This window comes from Mustelus asterias, unplaced genomic scaffold (assembly GCF_964213995.1).
Source record: "Mustelus asterias unplaced genomic scaffold, sMusAst1.hap1.1 HAP1_SCAFFOLD_3310, whole genome shotgun sequence".
NCBI classification, from domain to species: Eukaryota; Metazoa; Chordata; class Chondrichthyes; order Carcharhiniformes; family Triakidae; genus Mustelus; species Mustelus asterias.
This window is the reverse complement of record NW_027593255.1, coordinates 23,085-35,673: the sequence shown is the minus strand read 5'-3', so window position 1 is coordinate 35,673 and position 12,589 is coordinate 23,085. Positions and strand designations below refer to the sequence as shown.

Here is a 12,589-nt window from a genome sequence, read left to right as displayed (position 1 = left end):
AGGGATACACACTGGGAATCTGGTCTGAAAGCTCACTGTGCAGTGAGGGATACACACTGGGAATCTGGTCTGAAAGCTCACTGTGCAGTGGGAAAAATACATACTGGGAATCTGGTCTGAAAGCTCACTGTGCAGCGAGGGATACACACTGGGAATCTGGTCTGAAAGCTCACTGTGCAGTGAGGGATACACACTGGGAATCTGGTCTGAAAGCTCACTGTGCAGTGGGAAAGATACACACTGGGAATCTGGTCTGAAAGCTCACTGTGCAGTGGGAAAGATACACACTGGGAATGTGGTCTGAAAGCTCACTGTGCAGTGGGAAAGATACACACTGGGAATCTGGTCTGAAAGCTCACTGTGCAGTGGGAAGATACACACTGGGAATCTGGTCTGAAAGCTCACTGTGCAGTGGGAAAGATACACACTGGGAATCTGGTCTGAAAGCTCACTGTGCAGTGGGAAAGATACACACTGGGAATCTGGTCTGAAAGCTCACTGTGCAGTGGGAAAGATACACACTGGGAATCTGGTCTGAAAGCTCACTGTGCAGTGAGGGATACACACTGGGAATCTGGTCTGAAAGCTCACTGTGCAGTGAGGGATACACACTGGGAATCTGGTCTGAAAGCTCACTGTGCAGCGAGGGATACACACTGGGAATCTGGTCTGAAAGCTCACTGTGCAGTGGGAAAAATACACACTGGGAATCTGGTCTGAAAGCTCACTGTGCAGTGGGAAAGATACACACTGGGAATCTGGTCTGAAAGCTCACTGTGCAGTGGGAGAGATACACACTGGGAATCTGGTCTGAACCCAACAGTCTGACAAATTGGGGTACAATTTCACCAAGTGTCGTCGTCCCCCCCCCCTCCACCCCCCCACCCCACCACCACCCCTGGGGCATGTTTCCATCCTCACCAGGGAAAATCCAGCCCACTTGGTATTCTATAAACTACCTGTTAAACATGCACTGATGTACCTATCAATTGAAATGAATACAGACCCTGGGACATGTTTTCATTAATTTCAGGTTCTCATGTTTTTCCCGGGTACAGTGTGGATCTGCAAGGTGTGGAGAGTGGGAATGCGCCACTGGGAAATATATAGGGAAATCCGTACCTTTGGTGGTAACAACTCTGCTCAGTGGCTTTGTGCGTTTGCCATTATAAACCCCATGGACATAGACTGTGTATTTGGTGCTCGGCCTCAGGCCTTTGATGGTTGTCGAGCGGTTGGCACCGGTGACCGTGAAGTTCTGCACAGAGTCAAGGCCATGCACTTTGTACCGTATTAGAAAGGTGTCAAAACCCTTCTCCGCTGTCCAGGAGAAGGGGATGGAGTCGGATGTGACGTTAGAAATCGAGAGGTCACCCAACTTACTCGGTTTCGGTTCGACTCTCCCTGCAGATGTTAAGAAAAGCAAAATAAAAGAGATGGGACATTTTCACCAGAGGAAAGATTCGTATTGAGGTGTTTGAAAAATTAATGAGCTGACGAGCATCCTGAGTTTAGATCGGGGGTGGAGGGGGTTGAGATTGATCTGTGCGCAAAGCCTCTTGACTGGACCCAAGCTCCAGTTCAGCGACAGGCTCCTGGCACCGATAGGTTACTGACTGATTGAGAAGGCTGTCAAAATGCAGGATCATAACTGAGGTTAGTTAGTTCCAGTGAGTAAATCTGATCCCAAATTGTAAAATTCAACACAGATGATCCATGTCCAGAACCCCAGGAGAGGCAATAATCCACCTCTTAGAAATCCCCGAGTTGGACATATTATTCATGGAATCCTTTCAAATGACACGCGGGCAAAATGAATCAAATATATTGCCTGGAGGTAATTAAAACAATAACTCTGAACCATTATTATAAAATCAATTAAATACAACTCACCCATAATAACCCTTCCCCCACATACTGTTGCACTGTACATTATAGCACTGATGTGGAGATGCCGGCGTGGGACTGGGGTAAACACAGTAAGAAGTTTAACCACACCAGGTTAAAGTCCAACAGGTTTATTTGGTAGCAAAAGCCACACAAACTTTCAGAGCCTGAAGCCCCTTCTTCAGGTGACTCACCTGAAGAAGGGGCTTCAGGCTCTGAAAGCTTGTGTGGCTTTTGCTACCAAATAAACCTGTTGGACTTTAACCTGGTGTGGTTAAACTTCTTACTGTGTTTACCCCAGTCCAACGCCGGCATCTCCACATCATTATAGCACTGCTCAGAGAGACAGTAAGGTTGTGGCAATATCTGAGCTGTAAGGATACAACATACAATAGAGAGAGCGAGAGGTTGGCAGACAGTGACACGACACTTGTTTCACTCAGTGGGGTTCATAACTCGGCTCAAGGAGACAAAATGCCCAAAATGATTGCCCAAAGTCATTTTGGATCGCCTTTGGCGAAAGCAGAAACTCTTCCATTGAGCCAGGTCTGTGCGCATTCCCATTGAAACAGAAAGACTGAGGAATGGTCATGGCCAGGAGATGACCTCTTGATGCTGAGGAAGTGATTCACAGCTTCACACACACACACTCATACAACAAGAGTCTTCAGCGGCTGTGGTCAAAATCCTGCTACAGAAACACACTGAGACATGAGTAATCCACACATTGATTTGAAAATAAATGTCCATGCAGATGGTGTACCCAGCCATAGCCAGGCCAACTCTCTAACAGATGTGGGTGGGGAGAGAGGGTTTAAGGGATATGAGAAGAAGGAGGATGCAAACTTGTGTGGCCAGCCAACATCTCATACTGAGCTCCAAGCCTCGAACCAGTCTTTCTTCAGAGGATAGAGGGAGACTGCGGAATAAAAGACAGTGAGAATAAAGATCGACTTTTTTCCCCGACTCCTTCAAAGTTGATAATGAAAATAGCTGGGGGAGGAAAGATTGTGACCGCGACTTGCCGATGAGGCGGGCGTGCAACGGTGTCAGGCAATAAAGCGAAGGAAAATACATTTTCAAAGCTGAACAACATGGAAAAGAAAGAAAAGAAAAATAAGCAAAGGCAGACGGGAGTGAAGAATGCCCTGGGAGAGTCAGAAACTGAGGAGTTAGGCCAACGCTACCTTTTGTGGTTACTGTAAGGGTCAGTGACTTTATGTGTTTCTCCCTGAAGACACTGTACAGAGAGAACAGGTACTTTGTCGCAGGCTTCAGGCCTGTGATGATGAACGATCGCCGGTCACCCATTACTGTGACGTTGTGTCGGACTGCAGAGCCCCGCACTCTGTACTGTATGATAAAAAAGTCAATGTCCTTCTGCGGTGACCAGGACAGTCGCACAGAATCAGCGGTGACATTCGAGGCCAACAATTTGATCACTTCACTCGGTTTTCCTGTGGAAGCCAAGAGTCAGGAAAAAGGTTAAAGAGATGGAATCATTCTTTATTTTGAACCCGGCGCCAGTTGATAACATTTAAAGTTTGATTTATGAAATGTCGTGATTTCCACCCAATTGTCTGAACGTGATGGTTCCTCACACAAACTGGCCTGAGCTCTTCCATCAAAGCACCGAACTAACATGGCTGGTGCAGGCTGCACACTCGAGTAGGCCAAGACCAGTTATGCTGCTGCTTTTAGGTTTCAGCGCAGAGTTCCAGCGTGGATTAACCCCAGATTAACAAACTGCGCATCAGTCCCACATCGGTTAAATAGATTAAATTATGAGGGCAGGTTACGCAGAGTAGGCCTGTGTTAGTGAAGGGTGATCTAATTGAGTGATTCATAATGATTAGATGATTTGATAGACTCGGCAAAGAGAAACTGTGACTGGGATTTTCTGGGCCCTTTCCCCAGCGATGGTTTTTCTGGTGGCCAAGGTAGCTCACCATTGGCTGGTGGCGGTATCTCCCATTTCCACTGATGGGGGAGTAGTATGGAATTCTTAGTATGAGGCCCTTCATTTTAATTTTATAATAATAAGTAGACTATGTTAAGATAATTATAAAGTGCCTCATATATAGTGAGAATGCACAATGTGCCTGGAACAAAGGTATAAACTGTATCACCACAATTTAACCAAGTATTATGAAATTAAACTGCATTCTTAATGTGTTTGTGAACTTTGGCCAAACAACGATCTATTTGCTCAGCATGGGAACAGACCAAGTTCCTTTAATATAATGGAGTGCAGAAAGGCAGTTTCTCTTGTCTGCTTGGGGTACAGCAGCACGAAGGAGCAAGTTTAATTCGAGTTCTGGAATGTATGGGAGTATATTCATTCCTGGGTGGCGAGGCTGGTGCAGTCTCTCAAGCTGATAAATGAGGCCAGATTCTGTCGAAATAATGACTCCTCCCGTCAATTAAGTATCGCAGATATTAGTTCTGGCCTTGGATATGCTGGATGTATGTGGGTTAGGTTTCCTAGGTAACAGGGAGGAACCTTGGGTGCATGAAGCTAATGATCTCCTAATCCAGCTGGCAGGTGGAATGTTACTGGCTAATATTGTGTAATATTGTAATTGGACCCTCCAGTTTGGGTGACAGACTGGGCAGGATATTGAACTGTTCGGAAGAGTACATTAATCTCACGTTTTTATTATTTTGTTAAAGAGAATAGTCAACCCTTGACTGTTCTTTCTCCCAATGCATGCATTAGCAAATAAATTCCTTTTCATTCTTTAACTACATGCTATGTATTGGTTGAGTGAGATCGACCGAGTATAAGACACCCCAGTGGGACACCCCAGAAAATTCCTCTTACACCCGCCAAAGGCAATGGTAGTGTTTCATGGCTTTCCGACTGTGTCGCCGGCAACCTGCCTCCACCATCAGAAAACCTGCCGCAGGGGGCTGGAAAATCCTTGGTGAGGGGCAGTTCAGAACAAGGGGACATTAACTCAGATTTGGAGTCAGACAAATTCGGTGTCAGGAAACACAGTAGTGGAAAGTCTGGAACATTCTTCTCCATCGACAAGCTGTCAAAACTGGAGGTTAATTGAAAATGTAAAAACTGAGAATGAAGAATTTGTTTGTTGTCGGGTAAAATTACTGAGGGTCATTGAATCAAGGTGGGTAAATGGAGTTAAAATACAGATCAGCCATGATCAAATTGAATGGAGGGACAGTCTCGAGGGACTGAACAGCCTCCCACTGTCTCTATAAATCACAGAGGTATCATCAGGCCCCAAATGAGCTGCTCTGATACCTTCTTTTGGGTTCCTGTGATCCTGCCAGAGATCTTTGATCCTCACAAGAATGCTTGAAGATGGGAAAAGGGAATTCAGCACCCAGTTACTGAAGGGATTCGATAGGGAGAATGGGGGAAAGCTGTTTCCACTTATGGGTGAGTCCAGGTCATGTGGCTGTGTTTAAGATAAGGTGGAATTCTTCCATTTTGAGACTGAAAGCAGTAGGAGGTGGCTTCAGTGGTGCCTGTCCCGCCGACCGGAATAGGACCAGGTTCTGCGCTTGGAAATCCATTAATTATGCACAGGCAAGTAAGTTTCCCTCTGAGTCACCTGGTGGTCTGCCCACCATCAGCTGGCAGGTTCAAAAGTCACACCGCCATATTTAAACACCAGTCAGGCACCCTCACATCACTCTCTCCAGTCCACTGTCTTCACCAGACTGTGCAAGTTGTCAGCAACCCAGAGGGAAAAGATCTTGCCGCCTCAGTAAGAATCTGTTCTCCCACCGATTCAACCACCGTCTCCCGAGCCCATCACCTGCAAGGTGCCCGCGACCCACTTGGATTTCAAACCACCGCATCAATTCCTTCCAGTCAACAATGTGATATCCCTTTGACCGCCCCCCTTTTTAGTGAGATTTTCATACAGCCGTTTCGGGCTCCAGCTCCCCGACCTCCCCCCCACCCCATCCTCGGTCTCCCCTCTGCCTTCCTTTGTTCTTCATTCTCATCTCCCTCCTTGCCCCTATCTGTGCCATTCTGAGCCTTTCCTTCCCCTTGCACAGCCCTCCTTCCACACTGACCTCTTTGTTAGGCCACCAACAATTTCCTCCCCTCGTCCCCCAGCCTCACCTCGCACTGCATCCGCGGTTGAATTTCAGACCTTTGTTGCGGTGGCAGACTGTGTCCTGCAGCGCAGTGCTGTCCAGATAGACACCGCTGAGTATCACTTATAGGGGGACGGATACCCCTGTACTCCTCAAGCCCAGCCACAGTACTGATCAGATTCTGACACAGGAGGGCTCAGGGATCCTGCAGTTCACTGCTGTTTACGATGGCCAGCCTGGCAAGCCAGGAACCGCAGAGTGGTGAACAGCGCACCTATGGCAAAGCTATTACACTCACTACAAAGTTTCTGGTGAATTGAGGACTGCATTACGCAGCCACTCATTACTAATCGGGTTTGACAACAACATAAATTCACACAAGATTGAAAGGCCTGACAGGCCTTATCGACGGGCAACTGATTTAATGAACATTCATGAGATATAAATGAATGCAAATGGCCTTGATGCCACTGGCCAGCGGGAAGAGCGACCCACCATTAACCCACCATTGGGAGAATTGTAATGGGATTTAATGGTGGTAGGTTTCTGACTGTTTGGTTCCCCGCTCCCACCACCAAACCCGCTGCGGGAGGATGGGATAATTCCACCCAGTGAGTGGTGAGAAAGTGGAACTTGCTGCTGAATGGAGTGGGCAAGTTCAAGAGCATTCATGGATTTAATGAGAGATTTGATGTGGATATGAGGGAGAAGAGAGGTACGATAGTGAGTGGAGCAGGCTGGGAAGATGGAATTGGACAGCGAGGAGGATCTCTGGAGCATCAACACTGACTGGACCAGTTGGGGTGAATGGGGCCTATGCGCTGTAGAGTCAATGGGATTCTATACAAGTTCATTGAAGTCCATCCTCGTAAGCAAATGCCCAAGTTACATTTTGAACCCTTACTCCTAGGCCTCAGTTCTTGAGGAAAGATGAAAAGAGCTGTGAGGTTTAAGGAGGGAATTTAAAGAGCTTAGGGCCCAGGCTGCTGAAGGTACAGCCTCCAACAGCGGGAAGAAATCAGAATGAGGGGAATGCGGAGATCTCAGCGGGTTTTGGGGTTGAAGGAGATTACAGAGATATAGAGGGGCATGGAGCCATGGAATAATTTGACAAGACAAATTAGTCAACTGAGTTGAATGAGTATCTCAGCTCAAGTTGCATCTATGCCTCACATTGACAATATAAATCTGTTGGGTTGGGTTGTTTTGATCAAATACACGGCACTTTATATAAACAGAAATTATTTGTCTCCAGTTAGAAAAGACAACTTTTTGGACCTTATGAAAATAGGATGTAATACCTTTGGTGGTTGTGACAATGTTGAGTGGCTTGGTGCGTACACCACCAGAGATCCCATAGATAGTGACTGTGTACACGGTGGTAGGCCTCAGGCCTGTGATGAGAGACAGTCGACGGTCACCAGTTACCGTGAGATTCTGCACATCCCCAGAACCTCGCACTCCATACTGTATAACAAAAGAGTCAAAATTCTTCTCTGCACCCCAGGAGAGTTGGAAGGAGTCTGCTGTGATGTTAGAGACTGAAAGATTCTCCAGTTTAATCACTTTACTTGGCTTTATTTTGTCTTTATCTGTGGAATCTAAAAAAGGGAAAATAGACATGAACTTTTAACAGGTAATAATCGGTGAGATTGCATTTGAAGTTCCATTCAATCATCACTGGTGAGATTGGGATCGCAATCTGATGAGATAGATCGAGGGATCGAGGACAGGGAGGGACCTGAAAACAGGGAGGGATTAATCAGTTCTTAATTCCATCGGACCTGCTGAAAGACTAGACAGAGAGGGTGAGAGAGAGTCAGCAAGAGAATATTTTCACATTTTGGGGGTTAGAGCAAAACCAGAGAGCATCATTGTAAGATAATCACTAACTCCAATCAGGAACGCAGGAGAAACCTCTTTACCCAGCATGGTGAGAGTGTGGAATTGGCTCCCACCGGGAATGGTTGCATTGTGTAAAGAAACTTAACTGAACCTTTCTACTCATACTACTTCAGATAGTATGAAGATTCACACCGTTGGGGAAATGAAAATAGCAACTGGATTAGAAACACATGAAATCTTTTACATTTATAAACAGCTATGTGTCTGACACTCAGCTGAACTCTCTGGAGTATCAGGTCAATATTCTACTATTTTCCCGAAATATGTGATTTATGCACAGTCATAATGTACATTTTTATTTATCCTTAAAAATGAACCAATACACTGCCTAAAAAATAAAAGCCATGAACTGAAGGCAAATCGTTATGAATATAAAATTATTTGTAGCAGATAGAATATTAAAATTTTGAATGAGTTCAAGAGGGTAAATGTAGGGAAGATTTTTCAGTTGTGGGATGTCCAAAACTAAGGGTGATAAATATAAAACAATCACAAATAAATCTAATCAGGAATTCAGGCGAAACCTCCTTACCCAGAGCATGGTGGGAATATGGAAGTTCTTACCACAGTGCATGTTGTGGTACGTGGTATCGATCACTGATGGGCAACTTAGGCTAGTGAGCTGTAAGACCGTTCACTCACTATGACCCATTGGATAAGATTAAATACATTTAACTCATGGCAAATATTTCATTATAAGTTTTACAAAATGCTTAACCATTTGTATATTAATAGAACTATCAACTTCAAATGGTAAAAACAAAATAAATATTTATGCTTTGGACACAGAGGGAACAAATGCTCTCACTTCAATGTTGTGTACAATCAGAACGCACCTCACTTCACGTGCCCTGACTTTGCATCATGCCGGTAAGAAAGAAACGTGGACAAAAAGCCAGGGGAATGTGGCAAACCTGAATGTGGACATCAGTCAACAAAATGCCTGTGGGCCACATTCATGGGCTGCATTTTGGCCCATGGGCAGCATGTTAATCACAACTGCGATAGATATATTTCAGAGGAAGCTCGGTAAACACACGAGAAACAAAGGAATGTTTGGATATGTTGACAGGATGCGATGAAGTTGGGTGAGAGGAGGTTCTTGTGAGGTATAAAATTGGGAATCTGTTGGGTCGAATGGTTTGTTTCAATGCTGTAAATATTGTACAATTCTGTATAAATGCAGCCACCTGGGCTGTTCAGGATTGAATAATGTGTCTCAGCTTAACTTCTACATCAGGGCTCTCCATGGACACAGGCCACACACAGTCACCATGGTAACCATCAAGGGTCTCTGGGATGGAAAGGCAAACGTTTGGCTCTGTGTAAAAGAAAACATCATGAAAATATGGAGTAATACCTTTGGTGGTTGTGACAGTGTTGAGTGGCTTGGTGCGTACACCACCAGAGATCCCATAGATAGTGACTGTGTACACGGTGGTAGGCCTCAGGCCTGTGATGAGAGACAGTCGATGGTCACCAGTTACCGTGAGGTTCTGCACATCCCCAGAACCTCGCACTCCATACTGTATAACAAAAGAGTCAAAATTCTTCTCCGCACCCCAGGAGAGTCGGAAGGAGTCTGCTGTGATGTTAGAGACTGAAAGATTCTCCAGTTTAATCACTTTACTTGGCTTTGCTTTGTCTGTATCTGTGGAAGCTAAAAAAGGGTAAATAGACATGAACTTTTACCAGGTAACAACTGGTGAGAGGACATTTGATGAAATCCCTTTCAAATTAAGGATTATATCATGGGATTGGGACCACAACCTAAGGAGGTAGAGATGGAGTGGGAGAAGTAGAGATCTGAATACTCATTCTTAAATGTTTTTTCTTAACTCCACAAAATTCTGTTGAAAGTGCAGACAGATAGAGAGAGCATTTGCATCTGGAAGCCAAAACCCTGCAGAGGTTATCAATAGAAGATGATCACTAATAAATACAACAGAGAATTCAGGAGAAGCACCTTGACCCAGTGGATTCGTGGAAGTTACTACCACCGGATGTGTTTGAATAGGGTAGGGGAATTTAACTGAAACATTTTCTCAATCCTACTGATAAATCAAACAGTTCAAGATCACAGCACCACAGAAATGAAACAGCAATTAGATTAGAAAAATGTAAAATCTTTGAAATTGATGGATAGGTGTGTGCCTGACATTCAGCTGAGTTCTGTCATTTTCAGGTCGATAGTCCAGTGATTATTATCCTGAAATATGTGATTTCTGCAAAAGTTTAAAAAGTGTGCATTCATATACTTTCTTAAAAATCAACACCCAATTTGGAACATCAGGATACTACGAATAAGATAAAAATCAATACTTATTTTAAAGTTTATTTATTAGTCACAAGTAGGCTTACATTAACACTGCAATGAAGTTACTGTGAAAATCCCCTACTCGCCACACTCCAGCGCCTGTTCGGGTACACTGAGGGAGGATTTAGCACGGCCAATACACCTAACCAGTACGTCTTTTGGATGTGGGTGGAAACCGAAGCACCCGGAGAAACCCACACAGACACGGGGAGAACGTGCAGACTCTGCACAGACCCAAGCCAGGAATCGAACCTGGGACTTTGGCGCTGAGGGAGCAGTGCTAACCACTGTACCACCCCTCTAACAGCCAATTTTCTGTAATTTTAGATTTATGAGATAAAATTTTAATCATATTTTTGGTTTTGAATGTATTCAGGATAGATGTAGGGAAGATTTTTCCAGTTGTGGGATGACCCACACGAGGTGCCACAAGAGAGGGAGTTCAGGAGAAAGGTCTTTGTCCAGAGAGTGGTGAGAATATGGGAGGAACTACCACAGGGCGTGAATATTGTAGATACATTTAACAAGAAGCTAGATAAACACATGGAGAAGAATTCATTGACAGGATGAGATGGCGTAGGATGGGAGAATGTTTATTTGAGCATGAAAACATGGGGGTCTGTTGGGACGAATGGTTTGTTTCTGTGCTGTAAATATTGTACAGTTCTGCATAAATGTAGTCACTGGGCTGCTCAGGATTGAATGATGCGTCTCAGCTTAACTTCTACATCAGGGCCCTCCCATGGACACAGGCCACACACAGTCACCATGGTAACCATCAAGGTCTCCGGGATGGAAAGTCAAATGTTTAGCTCTGTTAAAAAGAAAACATCATGAAAATAGGATGTAATACCTTTGGTGGTTGTGACAGAGTTGAGTGGCTTGGTGCGTACACCACCAGAGATCCCATAGATAGTGACTGTGTACACGGTGGTAGGCCTCAGGCCTGTGATGAGAGACAGTCGACGGTCACCAGTTACCGTGAGGTTCTGCACATCCCCAGAACCTCGCACTCCATACTGTATAACAAAAGAGTCAAAATTCTTCTCCGCACCCCAGGAGAGTTGGAAGGAGTCCTCTGTGACGTTAGAGACTGAAAGATTCTCTAGTTTAATCACTTTAGTTGGCTTTGCTTTATCTGTATCTGTGAAAGCTAAAAAAGGGGAAATAGACATGAACTTTTACCAGGTAACAACTGATGAGAGGACATTTGATAAAATTCCATTCAATCATCGATGTTTATGGGGATTAGGATCACAAGGTGGATGAAGATGCAGGTATGAATTATTTTTTTGAAGCTGATGTGCTTCCCTGCGCCTGGGAATCCCTCGGATTTTTGACTATTGGCCTCAGTTCTGGAGACCACCTGTTGAAATCCAAAAAGAGCTGCCTGAAGTCCTGTGAGAGTGGTTAGGAATTTTCTGAGGCCTTTTCGCGCTTTCCAACGTTGTTGTATGTTGGATTTGGATGCAGTAATGGAAGATTAGAGCATGTCTGCCATTCGCTAGCCTGCTCATATACACACAACAGCTCTCGGGTGGGCAGAGTTATTGCAGGACACTAAATACCAGCCAAAGGGGAAGGTTATTAAAGTTATCCCCAAATCACACAAATTTTCCCACCTCGCTCTTCTTTCCCCAGGCCATGTTCTGAACAGTGGATTCAGTAGAACAATGTTGTCCAATGAAATCCACCAGGGACATCCCACCCCGACTGCTGGCAAATACAACCCTCAAAACTGAGGCAAACACATAAGGATACAAAGGCCAATTCTTCTCCTTTGGTATTTCATTAACTGCTTTGCCCGTGTTTGTATTCTGGTTGGTTTAGTCAGGCTTGTACTTACTGCTCTTATCACTTATGGTGGATGCATTCCGTACTGCTCACTTTGCAAGTTGAGATTCAACAAAGAGCAATACAGCACAGGAACAGGCCCTTCGGCCCATCAAGCCTGTGCCATTACACTTTCTATTCCTCTGTTCACCTCCCATTTTTGTGTCTATTAAGATACATCTTGAACCTTGGTAACATGCCTGCTTCCACCACCTCCACTGGCAGTGTGTTCCAGGTACCCACCACGCTCTGAGAAACTTTTCCCCTAAACTTACCTCCTCTCAACTTAATCCTGTGACCTCTTGTAGTCGACCCTTCAACCCTGGAAAAAGCCTCTGACTATCCATCCTGTCTCTGTCTCTCATAATTTTGTAGACTTCTATCAGGTCACCCCTCAGCCTCCGTCTTTCCAGTGAAACAATCCGAGTTTATCCAACTTCTCATAGCCAACACCCTCGAGACCAGGCAACATCCTGGTGAACCTTCTTTGCACTCTCTCCAAAGCCTTCTGGTAGTGTGGCGACCAGAACTGCACACAATATTCCAAATGTGGCCTAACATTTATTTTTG

At 44.9% G+C, this 12,589-nt stretch overlaps 1 protein-coding gene across 1 annotated transcript in view; it reads right to left on the bottom strand.

Moving 5' to 3' along the window:
- Nucleotides 1-1,122: 1,122 nt before the first annotated feature.
- The window catches only part of LOC144490457 (tenascin-X-like), a gene marked incomplete at its 3' end in the record, with an annotated part of 31,702 nt that continues 20,235 nt past the window's right edge, over nt 1,123-12,589 (bottom strand). The window contains exons 6-10 of the mRNA XM_078208201.1: nt 11,040-11,339; nt 9,230-9,529; nt 7,266-7,565; nt 3,075-3,344; nt 1,123-1,404 (exon numbers count right to left, since the gene is read on the bottom strand). Of these exons, the coding sequence (XP_078064327.1) occupies nt 1,123-1,404; nt 3,075-3,344; nt 7,266-7,565; nt 9,230-9,529; nt 11,040-11,339 (1,452 nt within the window). The remainder of the gene's footprint in view (nt 1,405-3,074; nt 3,345-7,265; nt 7,566-9,229; nt 9,530-11,039; nt 11,340-12,589) is intronic.